We start from the raw sequence: 20,598 nt of genomic DNA on the forward strand, positions 1-20,598 counted from the left end.
CTATGTTTCCCTCTTCAGAGATGCTGCCAGATCTCATGGATTTCTCTGGCATTTTCAGTTATATTTCAGCATCTTGCATTTCCCTCTGTGGAACTCCCTTTCCCAAGGAATATAAACTTTGGAAAGTACCATCAAACATGAAGCAGGCTAACGTACAACACCCACAGTTAACACAGTGGTACACACGATCACCTAAACCACAACTGGATTTTTAAAAATTATGTTCTAAGTAAAAAGGTGCATTCAATATGACGAAAGGTTGAATTTTAGAAGTGGAGTCATACTGTACTCAAAACATGAACTCTATTTCTCTCACTTATGGAGTTTCTCCAGTATTTTGTATTTTTATTTCAGAACTCCAACATCAGCAGTATTTTTGCTTTTATTTAAGATATTCAGTCTCAGATTCACATTATCCATAGTGGTTGGTGACAAAGTCACTGGGATAACACAGCATTAGTTCAGATAGCATTAAACAACAATTTAATTTCTATAGTGCCACTGATGCAGTAAAACATCCCATTGTGCTTCACAGGAGCAGTGACAAACAAGTTTTGACACCATGCCACTTAAAGGGCCCTGTGGGGTACTAGCATATATCAAGTGCCATGGTACAAAAAGACAATGCACGGATTGTTTAATCGGAGCTAAAGTTGAGAGAGGATGATGGACAGGCTTCTGCCATATTTGGAAGACCCAGGTTACAAACGCTGTTAAAAATCTTATCAAGCATTTGGTACATATTTAAGTGACAAGCAGTTGGCTATAGATAGACAATGGACTAATATGACTTAAGTAATTTTTAAAAAATCACTGATTTTTAACTAGTTACTTAGTACTTACCCAAATCCTTCATTAGAATGGCTTTATAGTACTTTTTCTGCAGTACAGACATTCCATGATACAGAACAATATCCATCCTCTTAGGCAACTCAGCAGCAACATCAGCTTTAATTCTTCTCAGGAGGAATGGATGCATAAGACTATGCAACTCTTTAGCTGGGAAAAGACAGAAGGATAAAATGAACAAAATAAACATGATTGTTCTTAAGATAATAGTGAATAATCTTCAGCACTGTGGTTTGTGATTTAACTCAAATCTTATATCTGATCTTACAATGATGTTTCAGCCAACAGGGCACTTTACACTTTTCAGTTTGAGTAGTTACAGTTCTCTTAGCAAACAACAGATATTAGTTTTAGAGGAGCTTTAATAACTCATGACATTACTGCTGCTGCTGTGTTCACCCAAATGCTTCACTACCAGACCAAACTAAATGTATTTAAGCACATAATTAAGTTTTCTCCGACGAAGGTACACATCTATTAATGGAGGGGTTGTGGGGAAAAGTTTGTGTCAAACTGCAGGGGTTTTTAGAAATAAAAGTAAAAATTCTGAACACAGAACCAGGACAGGAGACAGTTAGTTTAAAAAGTGTAGAGAGTAGGGAGTTGCTTCATTCTGAACATAGCACCAAGAGAAGAGGAGCAAATTTGAAAGACCACAAAGAGTAAGGAATGGCTTTATTCTGAATGCAAAGCTGAGCTACATTGTGTGGTGGGAAAAAAATCTAATAGTGACTTTACAGGAAGTCTGCAAGTTTGTTGGTATTGAAAAGCTGCTGTTAACAGTCAGTCTGATGGATTAAAATTAAAAAAGAATCATTTATAAAGGAGCAGCAGTTATTTGGATTTAAAGAAGGAACACTAGCAAATGGTAAGAGAAAAATAAATCAAGTATAATAACATAATAAAGTAAAGCTGAAAGAAAATAAATTAATGTAAGTGAAGCTACTCGTAAGTTTTTACGTGAAGTTTATGTTTATTCCGAGAAACAAGACATGTTCAGAGTTACAGGATGGTAAGTCAGGGACAAGTGTAGTATACGTTCTGTGGTATGTGTAAAGTCATGAACATAATCATGTTCCTCAGTCAAACACATCTGCAGAAGTGTCACTCGGTATAGGAGAGTTCCGCGTTCTTGAACTTGAACAGCAGCAGGAGCACTGTGCATCCACAAAGCAGTGACCACATGGATAGCACCACAGGGAGGGGTCAGACCACAGATTAGAAGCATACAGGTAGAGAAGAAATAACTGACTTCATGACAGGAAAACAAAACCAGGCAGGTAATGCAGAAGTCCCTTGAGTTTATTGTGCTTGCCATCAGTATTACATTTTGGAAAACATTCAGGAAGGACAGACAAGGAAAAGGAGGCGGGGTTGCACTGATAATATGAGGTTGGATTAGTATATTGGTCAGAGAAAATCTTGTATAGAAGAAAAAATATATGGAATCTGCTAGGTGGAACTAAGAAACAACAAGCAGGTCTGGCAGCATCTGTGAAGGAAAAAACAGAGTCACCAGACCCTTCCTCAGAACTCAGAAGTTTGGTTAGAATTATTTATAGATCAATAAATAATAAGTGGTAATGCACAGTATGATATAAATCAGGAGAGAAGTTTGCGCCATGTGCAATACCATAATCATGAGTGACTTCAACCTACATGTATACTAGGTAAACAAATTGAGCATTAAAACTGTGGGGTCAGATTTCTGGAGTATCTTAGAAATGGCTTTGTGCAGCAGTGTACTGAAAAGTCAAGTAGAGGCAACTTTGGATCTAGCATTATGTAATGGAAAAGGGCTAATTGATAATCTTGTAAAAAAAACTATAAGGGATGAGTGACCAAAATATGATAGAATTTGACATTATGTTTTAAAGAGAAATAATTCAATTTGAAGTAAGTTAAGTTTTAATAAAGGAAATTATGAAAGTATGAGGCTTAAGTTGTTTAAACTAAATTAGAAAAATATATTAAAACTGGTGACTGTAAACAGACAACAAATAGTCTTTAAAGAACTATTAATATGGTTTACAGCAACAATATGTTTCTTTAAGGTACAAAAACAAAACAGTTAGGTCATCCGTGGCTTATAAAGGAAGTTATGGATTGTCTAAGACTAAAAGAAAAGGTTTATAAAATTGCAAGAATAATAAATTTGAGGTTTATGAAGTTTTTATAATATAGCAAAGGAAGATTAAGAAACTGAAATGGAGAGAATAAAAGACAAGTTTAATTTAGCAAAAAAAACATAACATTTCCCTGTAAACATTTCTACAGGTGTGTCCAAAGGGAAACGTTTGGATAAGACAAAAGTAGGTCCTTTAAAAGCAACGTCAGGGGAATTTATAATGATAATTGAGGAATAGAAGAGAAGCTAGATTATTACTTTTTGTCTGTTTTTGCTGAGGAAGATACATGAAATCCCCCCGAATTAGAGATCCAAGTGACTAGAGAGAATGAGGAGTTGAAGGAAATTAGCATTAGTGAGGGGGTTGTACTAGAGACCGATTGGAGTCCTCTTGCTCCTATCTTCTATGTTTCTATGTTTAGCCTTCCATCGGCAGTAGGGATTATACCAGAATGTATCTTAAAGGATGGAATAAATGAATATGGTAAAAAAATGATCTGATTAGCCTTAGTCAAATTTGACAAACTTATTTGACGTTTTTGGAGGATGTTACTAAAATCAGTGGATGTCGAATATTTGGCTTTTTAGAAGGCATCTGAAGTTCTCAACAAGACCAAAATAAAAGCACATGGTGTGGGGGTAATGGAGAGATAATGGGAACTGCAGATGTGGGTGAGGGAGGAGGTGTGGGGTCAAGTGTCGCATTTCCTACGGTTGCAGGGGAAAGTGCCGGGTGTGGTGGTGTTGGAGGGGAGTGTGGAGCAGATAAGGGAGTCACGGAGAGAGTGGTCTCTCCGTAAGGCAGACAAGGGTGTGGATGGAAAAATGTCTTTGGTTGTGGGGTCAGATTGTAGATGGCGGAAGTGTCGGAGGATGATACGTTGTATGCGGAGGTTGGTGGGGTGGTACGTGAGGATGAGGGGGATTATGGGTGTGAGGTTCAGGGTTCAGGGTTCAGGGTGTGAGGGATGAGTTGCGGGAAATGTGGGAGACACGGTTGAGGGTGTTCGTGACCACTGTGGGGGGAGGTTGCGGTCCTTGAAGAACGAGGACATCTGGGAAGTGCAGGAGTGGAATACCTCATCCTGGGAGCAGATGTGATGGAGGTGAAGGAATTGGGAATAGGGGATGGAAATTTTGCAGGAAGCTGGGTGGGAGGAGGTGTATTCTAGGTAGCTGTGGGAGTTGGTGGGCTTGAAATGGATGTCGGTTTCTAGGTGGTTGCCTGAGATGGAGACAGAGAGGTCCAGGAAGATGACAGATGTGCTGGAGATAGTCCAGCTGAACTTGAGGTTGGGGTGTAAGGTGTTGGTGAAGTGGATGAACTGTTCGAGCTCCTCTTGGGAGCACGAAGCAGCGCCGATACAGTCAATGTAACAGAGGAAAAGGTGGGGTTTAGGGCCAGTGTAGGTACGGAAGAGAGACTGTTCCACGTAATATACAAAGTGGCAGGCATAGCTTGCGTCCATGCGGGCTCCCATCGTCATCCCCTTTGTCTGTAGGAAGTGGGAGGAATCAAAAGAGAAGTTGTTGAGGGTGAGGACGAGTTCGGCTAGGCGGATGAGGGTAATGCACTGGCATGGATTAAAGTTTGGCTAAAGGACAGAAACAGAAGAGAGGAATATTGATCATTCTCAAATTGACAGCCCATGACTACTGGGAACCACAGTGTTCACAATATATAGCAATGATTTGGACACAATATTCCAAAATCTGCAGAGCTAAGCAGGAATGCATTTTGTAAGGAAGATGTGAAATGTTTTTAGGTGGAGTTGGACAGGCTTAGTGATAGGACAAGACATGGCAGTGGAATATAGTATGGAAAAATGTGGAGTTGTCTGCTTTGATACGAAAAACGGGCGTGCAGAGTATTTCTTACACAAAGTGGGAAGTGTAGATATGCAAAGGGACTTGGGTGTAATTGTCAGTAATTCACTGAAGACTAACTTGCAGGAACAGCAAACAATTTAGGAAGGCTGATGGAATATTAGTCTTTACTGCAAGAGGATTTGAGTACTAAGTCTTGCTACAATTGTATTGGGGCTTGGTTGGACTGCCTCAGGAATACACAGTGCCGTTCTGGTCTCCTTACATCAGGAAAAACATTGTTACCATTAAGAGGGTGCAACAAAATTTCACCTGAAATAAAAATAGAAATTGCTGGAAAAACTCAGCAGGTCTGGCAGCATCTGTGAAGTGAGATCAGAGTTTTCATTTCAGGTCCTGTGACCCTTCTTCAGAACAGTTCACTAGCCTTGTTCCCAAGATAACAAGACAGTCCTGTGAATAGAAATAGGGCAAACTAGGTCCCTATTCTTTAGAGTTTTGAAGAGTGGGATGGTATCTCATTGAAACCTGTAAAATATTTAAAAGAACAGAAATGGAAAGTGGAGGTATAACATTTTCCCTGATTGTGGAGTCTAGGCCCAGGGACAAAATTTAAAAGTAAGGGGAATGGCATTTAGGCTGAGAGATGAGGAGTTCTTTCACTCAGAGGGTTTTTAATCATTGGAATTCTCTACCCCTGAAGGCACTGAAGTGCTCAGTCAGCTGCAATTGTATTAAATGGCAGAGCAGGCTCAAAGAGCTAATATCCTATGTTGCTAGCAAAACCTATTTTTTCTCAGGCTTTTTTTAATACAGTATCACTCAGACCAAAATCTAGTCAACAAATCCCCACACTCACCAAATGAAAAAATGCAAGGATTTAAAGGAACTTTGCATCTGTTAGCATTTTCATTCTAAATTCCACGGCAGCTATTGCTGTGCCACAGCTCTCAACTCAAAAACCTTGAACCCAAAGTTTGGGAAACCATGCTGCAGAATGAATGCTTTCAATGTAAAATACGCCCTCTATAGTTGGACGGATGAAGATGCTAAGAAATTATTGCTGCTGTTGTCATTAAGATAAATCTCTTATCCTTGCCTTATCTTATAAGGCATATCTTTGCCTTATGCTGCTGGAGGTCCTGTTATGTCTGGTGTCAGCTGATCAAATGATATAAGTATGTTGGGTACAAACATATGAAACCCAGTGCAATTGTACAGATCAGCATCCTTCCTACTTCTTGAAAACAATCGTGGCCATTAGTTGTGTAAAATTTCTATACTAACCAGATACTACCATCCATTTAGTTTAGTACATTGTGTTTCTTAACACAATGCACATATGACATATCTGTAATCCATCACATGATCAAGATTCCAAGTTCAGCTGCACTCCTTTGTCAGCAAAACGGAACAAGTGCCACCTATAGACTGTGAACAGCTGTGAACTGCGGCATCAGAAACTAGAAGCCAATTGCAAGATAGCTCTGCAACAAAAGCACTGTACAGATAGAAGACTAACGTTGGCTATAATTAGACAAGATTGCTATTCAAATGTGATTAAATTAAAGGACTTAAAATTGGTAAAATAAATGCACACCTTTTTCTGCATCCTCTTCTACATTGCTGTAATATTTGGTAAATTCATCCACCTCATCCCCCGAAAACACCTTTGGTTCCACAAAGCTTAGCAGCGAATACAGCTCATAAAGATTGTTCTGTGCTGGTGTTCCAGTTAGCAGCAGTGTGAATCGTACTGAAAACTACCAATAAACAGTAAGTAATCATTGGCAAATGCATTTCCACAAAACTGTTTTTATTCTTCAAGGAATAATGCACATTTCAAAAATTACAAAAACAACTCACAAAAAAAAAGTATAGAACACTTGCATGTTAAGAATGTCTCACCGATTTCAGACTCTTATGTAGTAAAGAATTCTGGTTCTTCAACCTGTGGGCCTCATCCACAATCAGCACACTCCAATTCAGTCTGGAACACAATCATTATTTATTGCACAGTTTAGTGGAATTGAAGATCAAAAAAATTTAAGTGTAAATAAACTAATTTGTTCCTCATCTACACAGATAATCAACAGAGCAGCTAATTTTGGCAGATAATTTTTCTACCTGGATGTGAGTTTGCTCACTGAGCTGGAAGGTTAGTTTTCAGACGTTTCGTCACCATTCTACGTAACATCATCAGTGAGCCTCCGGTGAAGCGCTGATGTTATGTCCCACTTTCTATTTATCTGTTTAGGATTCCTTGGGTTGCTGATGTCATTTCCTGCGTTGGTGATGTCATTTCCTGTTCGTTTTCTCAGAGGGTGGCTAGCTTTCTGGATAGCCACCAGAATACATGAACATCAACTAGCCACAAAAAGACATGACCCACTATCACTAGTATCCTTACATACAGATGAGGAAGGACACCACTTTGCTTGGGACAAGACATCCATCCTAGGACAGGCCAAACAGAGGCACACACGAGAATTCCTAGAAGCATGGCATTCCAACCAGAACGCCATCAACATACACATTGATTTGGAGCCCATCTACCACCCTCTGAGAAAAAGAACAGGAAATGACATCACCAACCCAAGGAAACCTAAACGGATAAATAGAAAGCAGGGCATAACACCAGCGCTTCACCGGAGGCTTACTACTGATGTTACCTAGAATGGTGACGAAACGTCTGAGAACTAACCTTCTAGTTCAGTGAGCAAACTCACATCCAGAAACTCAACCTGAGCTACAAATCTGCTCAAAACTCGCTAATGCCATATATTGCTCAATCTCTATGTGAAGACTGATTTTAACTTTTGACACTTTTCAAAAATAAATATTTGTAATAATTCATCTTCAATTATTTGAGTAAAGATTTAGCAAAGATCTGTAGCTGAGGTTGTGGGTGAGGTTGTTGACTTCCTCACCGAGCTGGCTTGTTTTCGTTCAGACGTTTCGTCACCATGCTAGATGGCATTATCAGTGAGGCCTCCAAAGAAGCAATGTTGTTTACTCCACTTGGAATTTATACTGTCTGGTCCGTTATTCCTTAAAGAATGAAAACAGTTTTGTGGAAATGCATTTGCCAATGATTACTGATTGTTTACTGTTAGTTTTCAGTATGATTCAAACTGCTGCTCACTGTCTAGTGCGTAGTTCAGGAGTGTTGCAGTGTGTCATGGCCCATTTAAATAGTGTCCTAGTGCAACTTTGTTTGTGGACGTTGGGGTGGTTGCTGTGCAAGTCGAGGATTTGATCAGTGTGGGGTGCTTTTCTGTATACTGAGGTTTGGAACTCCGTGTAATGCTATTAACAAACATATAGAATTGGACCCCATATACGAACCTATTCAGATCGAAACCAGAAACAACATTACTCACCACAACGGACCAGAAGGTATAAATTCGAAGTGCAGTGCAACAAAATCACTTCATCAGAGGTCTCACTGATGATGTCACCTAGCATGGTGACGAAACGTCTGAATGAAAACAAGCTAGCTCAGCGAGCAAGTCAACAACCTTATTTGAGTAAAGTCATTGTTTACTGAACCATTTTTTAACATTCATTTATTCACTGGATGTGTGTTGCTGATGAGACCAGCATTTATTACCCCATCACTAATTGATGATTTTGACTTAATTATGAATATTAACATAATTCCAGGTTAGCATGGTGGAAGATTTGGTGTGGAGCTTACAAATGGTGGTGTTCTCATGGACATATTACCCAATGAGATACATGTTGTCAATTTAGTTTCAACTGTTGCAGAAAGGACTGATGAAGGCTGTATTCTAATTGATGCAGCACATCAATCATTAATGAATCAACCCTGATATTTTGTTGATTCATTACACAAACAGTATCCTCACTCAGTAAATATCAATTAGTATTAGAAATGCTAACTGGTTAGATAAATAGGATGTTCAATATAACTCCAGAACTTGTGTTTTACTTTGATATTATTTCACTTAATTTTTTGAAATAATTTTCTTAGAACTAATTATAACAGGTGAAGTATATGTTGATAAAAGAGCTTTAATAAACAGGAGTACTTTTTTTAAATTTGCTTCCAATAGCATAACCAACTTGTATAGTAACTCACCTACTGAGGAAAGAAGCATCTTTCAAGCAAATCTAAATGAAACACAAGTAAAATCATTATTACGTGCAACAAAGCAACAAAGCAATAATTATGCATCCTGGCCACAGACAACAAGACATTGCATCTACTAATATCCATATTGTTACTGCTCAACAGAATAATAGCCATATGTTAAAATTGGCAGCAAAAGATTCAAAAATTTTCAAGGATTTTATTGTGAATCTGTAGTTTAACACAAACAACAATTTTCACCTTTGCATTCGCAACTGTGGGAGAACCCAACCCTTAAATGCAAAGGCCAATTCTGGAGCCGTACTGTTTAACGCTTAAAAGGGCTTACATTTTTAGCACGAACAGTGACCACCATGCATTAAATTTTTGAAGTCATCTGTTGAACACCCACATGTTTGAGTTAATTTTTTCCAATTGTAACAATATTTCAAGCAGATCCAAAATGATACCGATTAACTAGTTTATTTAGCAGTTATACCTAACATTAAAAAGAAGCCCCTAACCCTTACACTATGAACAAAATTCCACGTAAATAGCGATTCTTATTTTACAGCTAAAATATTTAATAAGACATAAACAAAAATGTATTGAGCGCACATGCATCCAACAACAACAGTTAGAACTATTGGTTAAGCTTGGTACCCACATGTGTCTTACAAACTGAAGATGTTACAGTAATGTAGTAGTGATCATATACACTTTATAAGTTGATGTTGGTTATAATATTACCTCATAAGTGGTGAGAAGTACATGGAAATTGCAATTTTTCAAGTCTTGTTGCGAAGCTTGTCTTGTATCCTTATCTCCTGTGTACACAACCACTGAAAGTCGTGGAGCGAACCTGCATAAATTAAAAACTATGTATTTATTCTCAATCCGATAAGTGTGTTGTGGTGCAGCACATTGCTCCTCCAACATCTGCACTCAGTAACATGCAGGTTTGTTTCTGTGGCACACTATATAGCTGGTTATTCATTTAAACGACATCAATAAGAAAGGAAAAACTTGCATTTATGGAGCACACTATGTCAGGATGTCCAAAATTGCCTTCCAAGTATTTCTGAAGCATATTCACTGTTATTCTGTGAGAAACAAAGCTAGTCATACAAGTACTGTGCCTAAAATTGCATGTCAGAGGCTAGAAATCTTGCAGCAAGTAACTCAACTCCTGACTCCCCAAAACCTGTCCATAATCTACAAAGCACAAGTCAGAAGTGTGTTGGAATAATCCCCACACCAGGATTAGCTTCAACAACACTTAAGAAGCTTGACACCATCCAGGACGAAGCAGCCTGCTTTACTGGCACTACAACCACAAATATTCAGTCTCTCAAACAATATTCAGTTGTAGCAGTCTGTGCCATCAATAAGATTCACTGCAGAAATTCACCAAGAATCCTACGACAACACTGTCAAAATCTACTATCGCTACATCTAAAAGGACAAGGGCAACAGATAAATGGTACACCACCACCTGCAAGTTCCCTCCAAGCCCACTCAGTATCCAGATTTGGAACTTTATCACTATTCCTTAAGTGTCATTGGGTCAAAATCTTGGAACTGCCATCCTAATGGCGAAAGTACCTATACCAAATGGGCAGTAGCAGTTCAAGAAGGCAAATCACCACCACCTTTTCAATGGTAACTAGAGATGGACAGTAAATGCTACCCAGTCCTCAACCCACGAGTGGATAAAATTTAAAAAAATCAAATCCAACATGAAACATCAGGCCAAAAAGAATTTTGAGCCAAAGGAAGATATCTAGGATCAGGCTGTCAAATGTTTGCTTCAATGGACAAATTTTAAGGATAATCTCATAAGAGAGGAGGTTGAGAGGCAGAAAGGTTTAGGAAAGAATTTTTGGAGTGTAAAAGCGTCCTTTTATTGTTAATTTTATTTAATCACTCAGCAACTCTCAAATATTGCTTAAAAATTATAACTTAAAATTTCTAATTAATAATTTCACAATCAGAGCTAATTAACAATGAATTACTGATTACATACATTATTAGAAGACGAAATTCTCATTTGGTTAAGCTGTCACTTTGAGCTGTGCAATAAACTGTCATGGGAAAAGGTGATTGTAAAATTCTGGCCCTAGACAAGGATATTAAATGCACAAGAAAATTTCACTGAACAAATCCGGCACCTTCTTTCATCGAGATATGGTGTACATAAATGTGTGTGCTGAGTAAATGGATAAGAGCAACTCCCACTTTGGGTGATGATAATTCAGGTGCAAATTAAATATCTCCTGAATTTAATTTAAACTGAAGTGAATGAAATGATAGTTAAGGGAAATTCTGTATTGTGCTTGTCACCCAAAATCAAAATCATCTCTACAGTGTTATTAATGTAGAGTACTTAGGCAAGCTAATTATTTTCATCTAATCAAAGCACCTGTTTCTACTTCACTGTTCTCTCAATAATGATAGGTTAAAAGAAAACTTTTAAAAAAAAGCTATCCAGAAAACAGAACAATTTTTATATTTTACATGTTTACCCTGCCAGTTCTTCTGTCCAGTTCTTCAGCACTGACAGTGGACACAGGATCAAAAAAGGACCTTTCTCCTTTTGTCTTCCAGTTAGGCAGAGAAGAAAACATATTGACTGAGAAAATGAAAGCAAAAGTTTCATTATATTTGCAATATGTGCAAGTCTGCATCAAATCCCACCTGGCCACATTTCCAGCCCTTGGTGACCAACACTGAAATATCCCAAATTTCAATAGGATTATCCGGAAACTAACATTTTATGATTGACATAATTTAGTTATAATTACACAATTAAAGTATACTTTGTGATTAATTTCAATACTGTAATCAACCTGTTCAGACAGACAGGTGGGACATGAACAAGGGCCTCCCGGCCCAGAGGTGAGGAGGCACTTTTAATCAACCTGTCCAGAGATGTTGTGATACTTAAACAGAAGCTGCTAGAAAATGTTATTAGGTCTGGCAGGATCTGTGAAGAAAAACATCAGAGTTAATGTTTCAGCGCCGGTGATCCTGCCTCAGAATGGACCCAAAACGTTAACTCTGATTTTTTTATTACAGATGCTGCCAGACCTGCTGAGCTTTTCCAGCAACTTCTGTTTTTGTTCCTGATTTACAGCGTCCACAGTTCTTTCAGTTTTTATGTAATTATAATCTCTGAAGCAGGTGGGACTTAAACCGAGGCCTCCTAGCCCAGTGACAGGGATGCTACCATTATGCTACAAGAGCCCCCTAATTAATGTTATATAGTCTGCGTAATCATATCATTGCAGATCTTGGTACTTGAATAGCGTGCTCAGTCTGGCTTAAAGAAATGCACAATGGGATTGTGAACAGAGTAAAGACAACATACTTAATGTTTTAGAACTATAACTGCAAGGCTGAAGCAGGCCTCTTATTTAGCTCATTCCAATTTCATATTTGAGGGAACAGACCATTTTCAGGCCAAAGAAGGCAGAGTTGATACACTCCTAAATTGTCAGCTTTTATCAAGCAATCACAAGTCATAGCTATGTCTCTATGTTGGTGCTGCTTTTAATTGCTTCAGAAGATGAGATCATTCTAGATGATTAAACATAACCTTTGTATCAGAATTAACTTGGTAAAGTTTGTAATTCTATGATTCTTTTCATTAGCCCAGATGGTATATCAAATAATATTTCACTACTTCACACTTTTACATTACTCTGTACAATATTTTGTTTCGATTAGCACTTTGTAATCTTCGTATTAGTTTCTACATAGTTGTCAAGTTCATAGAATGATCATAGAATTCCTAGCGTGGGAGCAGGCCCTTTGGCCCAACAAGTCCACACCGACTCTCAGAGCATACTACCCAGACCCTTCTCCCTAAAACGCACCTAATCTACACATCCCTGAACACTATGGGCAATTTAGCATGGCCAATCAATCCACCTAGCCTGCTCATCTTTGGACTGTGGGACGAAACCGGAGTACCCGGAAGAAACCCACGCAGACACAGGGAGAACATGCAACCTCCACACAGACAGTCGCCTGAAGGTGGATTCGAACCAGAGTCCCTGGCAGTATGAAGCTGCAGTGCGAACCACCAAGCCACCGTGATATATCTGCTGACTTTAAAAAATGTCAATGTAAACATTTTCACAAGCATTCAAACACAGCAGGAATGAAAACAAACATCAGCTAACTGATAGCTCGAAGCAAAGTTGAATGGTTAGTTTTAAGTGCCTGTTTTAATGGGTTTTTTCTCAACTGAGTGAGTTCTGAAGCGGAGTCACCAGACCCGAAATGTTAATTCTGTTTTCTCTTGACAGATGCTGCCAGATCTGCTGAGTTTCTCCAGCAATTTCTGTTTTTGCAGCAATGTAGGGAATCTAATCTAATATAAAGTAAGACAATCAGAATGTAATGATGTAACTGATCATGCTGTGGGTTGTGGCTTGGAAAGAAGTATAAGCAACATCTTTCAGTAACATAAGCCTACTAAGTTTGAAAGTAAAATTACCCTATTGTTCGATTGAAAGGACAAAGCCCACCTGCTGTTAGAGAGAGGCCTAAGGACAATTGTTGATCCGCACCCTAAGCTGAACAGGAAGCCCGTGGATAAGGAGGCGCAGTAGTGATACGCACAGTGACCTCTACATCGCAAAGGACAGGTGCTAGCTCTCTGACTAAAAACCTCGCTGGCTAAAAACCCAAAGAACTGCGGATGCTGTAAATCAGGGACAAAAACAGAAGTTGCTGAAAAAGCCCAGCAGGTCTGGCAGCATCTGTGAAGAACAAACCAGAGTTAACGTTTTGGGTCTGGTGACCCTTCCTGAGACACCTCCTGCTACCTCCCCACTTCGATTACTACCCCACTCCTGATCATCAGATCATCGTCTCTTGGACCATCCGTAATCTTATCACCTGAGGAAACCTCCCACCCACAGCCTCCAAGGTTATCATTCCCCAAGCCCACACCGCCCATTTCAATCTCGTTCCCAAAATCCACAAACCTGACTGCCCCGTTGACCCACTGTCTCTGCCTGCTCCTGCCCCACTGAACCCATCTCCACATACCTCTATGCTATCTTTTCTCCCCTCATCCAGGAACTCCCCACCAACATTCAGGGCACTACCCACACCCTCCACCGCCTCCAGGACTTTCAATTACCCAGCTCCCAAAACTTCATCTTCATCATGGACATCCAATCCCTGTACACGTGTATTGGCCCACACAGATGGCCTAAAAAACCTTCGTTCTTCCTCTCCAGCAGACCCAACCAATGTTCCTCTCAAATGACACCCCCATCCTTTTTCCAGAATTTGTCCTTACCCCAACAACTTTTCTTTTCACTCCTCCCACTTCCTACAAACCAAAGGGGTGACCATGGGCACCTGTATGGGTCTGAGCTATGCCTGCTTTTTTGTAGGGTACGTGGAATAGTGCCTCCTCCGCTGTTACACTGGCACCATCCCTCACATCTTCCACTGCTCCGTTGCTGACTGTTTCGGCGCCACCTCGTGCTCCTAGAAGGAGCTTGAACAGTTAATCAACTTTACTGATACCTTTCACCCCAACCTCAAATTCACTTGGATCATCTCCCTCCTATCCTTCCTGGACCTCTCTGTCTCCATATCCAGTAGCCGTCTCTGCACTGACATCTATTTCAAAACGCCCTGGCTCCCATAGCAGCCTCTCATCCACCCTCATGCAAGAATGCGATCTCTTACTCCCAATTCCTTCGCCTCTCCTGCATCTGCTCCCAAGATGGAGCATTCCACTCATGGACATCCCAGATGTCGTCCTACTTCAATGACCGCAACCTCATCCCCTCCATTGACCGAAAATGCTCTCACCCGCATCACTTACATTTCCTGCACTTCTGCCCTCAAAACCCCTTCCACCAACAAAAATAAAGACAGATACCCCTGGACCTCTCATATCACCTCAACAACCTCCGCATCTAGTATATCATCCTCTGCCATTTCTGCCACCTGCAATCTGACCCCACCACCAAAGAGATATTTCCCTCCCCACCCCATCTCCCGTTCATAGGAACTGCTCATTCCGCGACTCCGTCGTCATTCCACACTCCCCACCAACCTGACCACACCGGTCACCTTTCCCTGCAACCACAGGAGGTGCTACACATGCCTTTACACTCCCCTCTCACCTCTTTCCGAGGCCCAAATCCAACTTTCCATAACTGACAGGGGTTCAGTTGTACATCCACCAACCTGGTCTACTGTACCATTGCTCCTAATGTGGCCTCCTCTACATTGGTGAGACCAAATGTAGACTCGGGGACAGATCTGCAGAGCACCTGTGCTCCATATGCTGTCATCAACACCACCTTCCTGGTCGCCAACCATTTTAACTCCCCCTCCAACTCCCTGGGTGTCATGTTCATCATGGGCCTCCTCCAGTGCCACAATGATGGCGCAAGCAAAATAGAGGAACAACACCTTATATTCCACCTCAGGAGCCACAGCCTGATAGCCTAAACATGGAATTCACCAGTTTCAAAGTCTCTCCACCCCTGGCCTCATCGCCTATCCGACCCTCCATCTCATTCCTGCCTCCTTGACCTGACACAACCTGTGCATCTTCTTGCACACCTATCCACCCACACCTCCCAATGACCAATGCCCACTACCCCTACCTGCATCCACCTCTCACCATCCCACTTACCTTCGCCCCCAGCCCCACCCCTCCGTCCTCTATTTATTTCCCAGCTCCCTTCCCCGTCCCCAGTCCTGATGAAGAGTCTAGGCCTGCCCCTCTGATGCTGCCTGACTGTTGTGTTCCTCCAGCTCCACACTGTATTGACAAGAAAGCTGTAACCACACCCACTAAATTGTTGCCCAACTTTGATAGATGTCATTTATAACCTAAGTAAAGCTTCTCAAGTTACTACATCAGACTGTCTCCTGTCGGTTAAAATTTCAAATTAAGAAATTAATGTTAGGATTTAAGATTAAATTGTAACCCACAGAACTTGTGCTCCCTCCAAATTTTCAACCCTTCCTTTCCAAACCCTTCCCTATCAGCATGAGGTCCATCAGCCCTACAACCTTACTGATAAATTGGTTGTTTCTCTGAGACTAATCTTTGGTGTATTCTTTCTTGCCTCCCCCTGCCACTAGAGGAACTGCCTTCTTGGCCCCAAGCTTGAGAATTTACAATACGATCTCTATAATTTCCTCTGTTCACTTAAAACTCTGTTTCAATGTCACGTCTTTGACAAGCCTTTGGTCATCTGCTTGATTACTACTTACTTGGGCTCAGCATTTAATTTTTTAAATACGTCCATATGAAGTGCTTTACAAATGATGGATCAGCAATTTATTGTTAACCACTAGTTGTGCCACAATTATAATAGGCAATGGGATTTGCTAGAAAGTGATACCAGTAATCTATTACTATTTGCATTACACTGTCTTAATGGCAATATCAACCATTCAGCAATAATTATTTGAAAAACTAGTACACAAAGAACTGCCACTGCAAAAGCTATCCTACCTGACATGTTTTACCCAGACCCATTTCATCTGCGAGGATGCTGCCATGTTGAATACTGTAGCGCTGAACCAGCCAATTTAAACCAATAAGTTGGTATGGACGAAGACTTATGCCTAAGAAGAAAAATATCACTGGTAATAGACCCCGCTATTTGATATGGGTCAAAATCAGGGAGTTTTGGTACATACAAAATTAAACACGTGAAATAATAAGATAAAGTTCATGAAAAAATTGGAGGGCAGAAAGAAAAGGTAAGCATAAAAGAAAGAATTCCAGACTTGTAATTTATGATGACTGTTACTCAGTGTTGGGACTCCTATTTACGACACAGTTGTGATCTGAATTTAAGAGTCTAAGGAACAATGGCATTTTTTTTTGCTCATACTAGACTAGAGATATGAAGAACTGTGATGAGGTTTTTAAATGGGAGGAGAACATTGCTAAGGCTAACAAGATGGGCAGATACATTTTCAGGCAGAAAATATCAAATAATAAATTTTAGAAGCATTAGGAAACTAAATATATCCTCAATGAGATAAATAGTCAAAGAAATAGTTTTTTCAATGAATTAATAGTTAAGATAGAGGTGTTTCTAGACTTAGAACTAATGTAGATGAGCACAGAAAGGAACTTGTCACTGTTTTAAAAATTTTGAAAAAAGTTAACACCGAGTATTGGTCCCTTAGAAAGTGAGCTTAGGTTATTGATATAGGAAAATGGAGGATCAACTGAATTATTATTTTGCATTGATCTTCATTATAGAGATAAAGGTTACATTCCAGATATAGTTGTAAATCAGGACATGGAAGAAAGGGAAGAATCCGAATATTACAATCACAGGGGAAGCAGTATTGTGCAAACTGTTGGCGGTGTGGGCTGATAAGTCCTTATGTCCTGATGGACTTAATCCTGGGGTTTTAAAAGTGGCAGCTAGTGATATAGTTAATTCATCAGTTTTAATTTTCCAACATTCTTTATATTCAGGGAATGTTCCTTTAGATTAGTAAATAGCAAATTTAACACCTTTATTCAAAAAGGGAGACAAAATGGGAATTGAAAGCTGCTAGGGGACAGTAAAAAATTAACCATTTTGTTGAAGACGTAGAGTCACAAGCAAGCCAGACCAGGTGAGGATGGCAGTTTTCCTTCCCAAAAGGACACTGGAGATTGAGGTGGGTTTTAAAATATCTGACAATGATTTAATGGTCACCATTAAAGTGAGTAATTCCTCATATATTAAATTAACTTAAATTCCACATTCGATGATGGTGAGACTGGAACTCATGTCCTCAGCATATTAGCTTGGCCTTCTGGATTATCAGTTTAGTGACAGTATCAGAATATCACCATATTAAGCAATTTTAGAAGGCTTACTAGGCCTGGAATAGGCAAGCTGACTGATGAGAAAGAGCAACTTGAGTGAAACATACAAGATCCTGAGTGTTTTGAAAGACAAATGTTATAAGGATGTTTCTGCTTGCAGGACAATTCAGAACTAGGGGGACACTGCTTAAAGGTAATGGGTTGTCCATTTGAGACTGATGAGAAGAATTATTTTTCTCAATGGGTGAACTGACTATGGATCTCTTTCACAAATGCAGTAGAAGTAGAGGCATGAAGTAAATGCAGAACATTTTTAAGCCATCTGGAGACTGGTTCCTGATTAGCAAGTGAGTGAAAGGTTATCAGAGATGTTGAATAATCAGATCAGCCATGATCTTATTGAATGGAAGATTTGCACTGAAAGGTAGAATGACCTACTCCTGCTCATGTTAATTTATTCTTGCAATTTTCTGATCATTAGAACTCAATTTTTCTGATTTAGCCCATGAAAAGTAATAAAATCAGACATCCTCCTAATTCAATTTACTCAATACAAAGATGTCTTATTTATTTTTGAAACTAAAATCTCTAGTTTCTGACAGTTGATGCAAAAATGCTCAACATTGGCAATGGATGCAAATATCAAGGAAAAGTTTTTCTTGTTTTTGATTTACAATATCCACAGTTCCTACAGTTTTTAATACAGAGTTGGGATCAGGTTTCAGTTATTTCAGATAAACAATGAGGCTGGCAAAATGCATTGAGGTTCTTTCACTTTGTTTCTCATCAATAAGTTTATTTAGTAAACTGGTGAGATTACTATGCTTTTAACATTGTAGCAATGCATATTTGTAATATATACTTAACTCATCCACTCAAACTGCTCTTCCATCCACCACCAGCAGTGCACTTGTGAAACATCAAATACAACTGAGGCTAAGACTGAGCTATGTTTGGCAATTCATTGTAATAATTTATAAGAAACAACAATATTCAGTTGGGTCCTCGATCAGCTGATTGACACTTTAGTGTGTCCAGTTTTGGTCACCTGGTACAGAAAGAATATTAAATAGAAACAAAAAAAAACTGCAGATGCTGTAAATCAAGAACAAAAACAAAAGTTGCTGGAAAAGGTCAGCAGGTCTGGTAGCATCCGTGGAGGAGAAAACAGAGTAAATGTTTCGGATCCGTTGACGCTTACTCAGAACAGAAAGGATATTATCAAACTGGAAAGGTTTCTGAAGAGATTCACCAGGATGTTGCCAGGTACAGAAGATCTGAGTTATAAAGAAAGGCTAGGATTTTTTCCACTGGAGCCAAGAAGGTTGAGAGGTGGTGGGAACTGCAGATGCTGGAGAATCCAAGATAATAAAGTGTGAAGCTAGATGAACACAGCAGGCCAAGCAGCATGCTGCTTGGCCTGCTGTGTTCATCCAGCTTCACACTTTATTATCTAAGCCTGAGAGGTGAGCTGGTAGAAGTCAATGAAATAACAAGAGGCATTGATAGTAGTTGTAATTTCCCTAAGAATTTCAAGACCGGGGGCACATTTTAAGTTGAGAGGAGAGAGATTTTAAAAAGACTGAGGCTTTTTAATTACAGAAGGTGGTTCACGTGTGGAATGAACTTTCTGTTGAAGCTGTGGATGCGGGTGCCATTACAACTGCGATCAGAGATAATGGGAACTGCAGATGCTGGAGAATCCAAGATAACAAAGTATGAAGCTGGATGAACACAGCAGGCCAAGCAGCATCTCAGGAGCAGAAAAGCTGACGTTTCAGGCCTAGACCCTTCATCTCTGATGGGATCTTTCCGAACTTTCCATGGACTCAAGAACTGTTTACAGTCAAATCGCTCTTCAGCGAGTGAATAAAATTCGTTCAAAGAGTGTAGTTATCGCAAAGTGGTTAATTTTGAAAAAGAAACCGACATGTCACCATCATTACCCAATTTTCAGAGAATGAGAATTATTTAGAAAGAGGCCAAGAATAGGTTATATTTAGGGCACGGGCAGTATGCCTCACGATTTAAAGGAGAGGCCTATGAGAGATAGTCGGATTAAGACAATTTAATAACTATGTTCAAAGTGCCCACAAAGAGTTCAAAGTTATCCAAGTTGGGCCTGTGATCAGTCAGGTGTCCTCAGACCTCCCCAGGAGTCGGCTACAATCCGTTTAAACGGCACTGACCTGTCAACCCCCAACTCCTAACATCCTCCTCCTCAACTTGTTCAAACTCTTCCGGCTGGTTACTGAGTAAATTGCGAAGATTTTGTACAAAGTGAGGCATATCTAAATCTTTCTACGTTCACAGGAATTTTTGAGAATAACTGACTGACCGCCGAACGACCTCCGACACTAAAGTACGTGCCGCACCCGTATCAGTGACCCCGCCCCGAGAGGGTCGGCACGGAATGGGCGGGGCCATTTCATGACACACCGGTGTCTACGTGAACGAACGGAAAGGGTGTGGGCGGAGTCTCCCGTGACGAAGGGAAGGAAAGATGGGTGGGCGGAGTCTCTGGTGATCAAACAAAGGGGAGCGGGCGGTGTCTTTCCATTGAAGGAATTGAGAGAGTGTGCTGGTAATTGGAAGGTGTAGTCCTTCATAAGGTTTTCAATTAGAGAAGAGAACTTGAGAGAGGCACTGACTTAATGGGACCTTCAAACGATATGAAATTAAAATAAATGTGGAACCATTGCTGCAGCGTGAGGGCTTGTGTAAAAGTAAAAGAAACTTCTGTTGGCTGTGTGCATGCTGTTGACCAGAAATTACAATATTCCTCCACAGGAATTTTCTGATGAAGGCTCTCGGCCCGAAACGTCAGCTTTTGTGTTCCTCAGATGCTGCTTGGCCTGCTGTGTTCAT

At 40.1% G+C, this 20,598-nt stretch overlaps 1 protein-coding gene across 6 annotated transcripts in view; it reads right to left on the reverse strand.

Moving 5' to 3' along the window:
• chd1l (chromodomain helicase DNA binding protein 1-like) overlaps window positions 1–20,167 on the reverse strand; it is a 90,272-nt gene extending 70,105 nt beyond the window's left edge. For 3 of the 6 annotated variants that reach the window (XM_048540386.2, XM_048540390.2, XM_059650216.1), the window contains exons 1-8: window positions 19,920–20,139; window positions 16,408–16,520; window positions 11,426–11,532; window positions 9,651–9,762; window positions 8,910–8,941; window positions 6,713–6,794; window positions 6,405–6,567; window positions 844–999 (exon numbers count right to left, since the gene is read on the reverse strand). In XM_048540386.2, the coding sequence (XP_048396343.1) occupies window positions 844–999; window positions 6,405–6,567; window positions 6,713–6,794; window positions 8,910–8,941; window positions 9,651–9,762; window positions 11,426–11,532; window positions 16,408–16,520; window positions 19,920–20,019 (865 nt within the window). In that variant the 5' untranslated portion in view covers window positions 20,020–20,139. Of the gene's footprint in view, window positions 1–843; window positions 1,000–6,404; window positions 6,568–6,712; window positions 6,795–8,909; window positions 8,942–9,650; window positions 9,763–11,425; window positions 11,533–16,407; window positions 16,521–19,919 lie in introns of all 6 variants that reach the window. The other 3 variants (XM_048540387.2, XM_048540389.2, XM_048540388.2) reach the window with 3 other exon arrangements.
• Between the last annotated feature and the right edge of the window lie 431 nt (window positions 20,168–20,598).

The sequence above is a fragment of the Stegostoma tigrinum genome, chromosome 12, assembly GCF_030684315.1.
Source record: "Stegostoma tigrinum isolate sSteTig4 chromosome 12, sSteTig4.hap1, whole genome shotgun sequence".
NCBI classification, from domain to species: domain Eukaryota; kingdom Metazoa; phylum Chordata; class Chondrichthyes; order Orectolobiformes; family Stegostomatidae; genus Stegostoma; species Stegostoma tigrinum.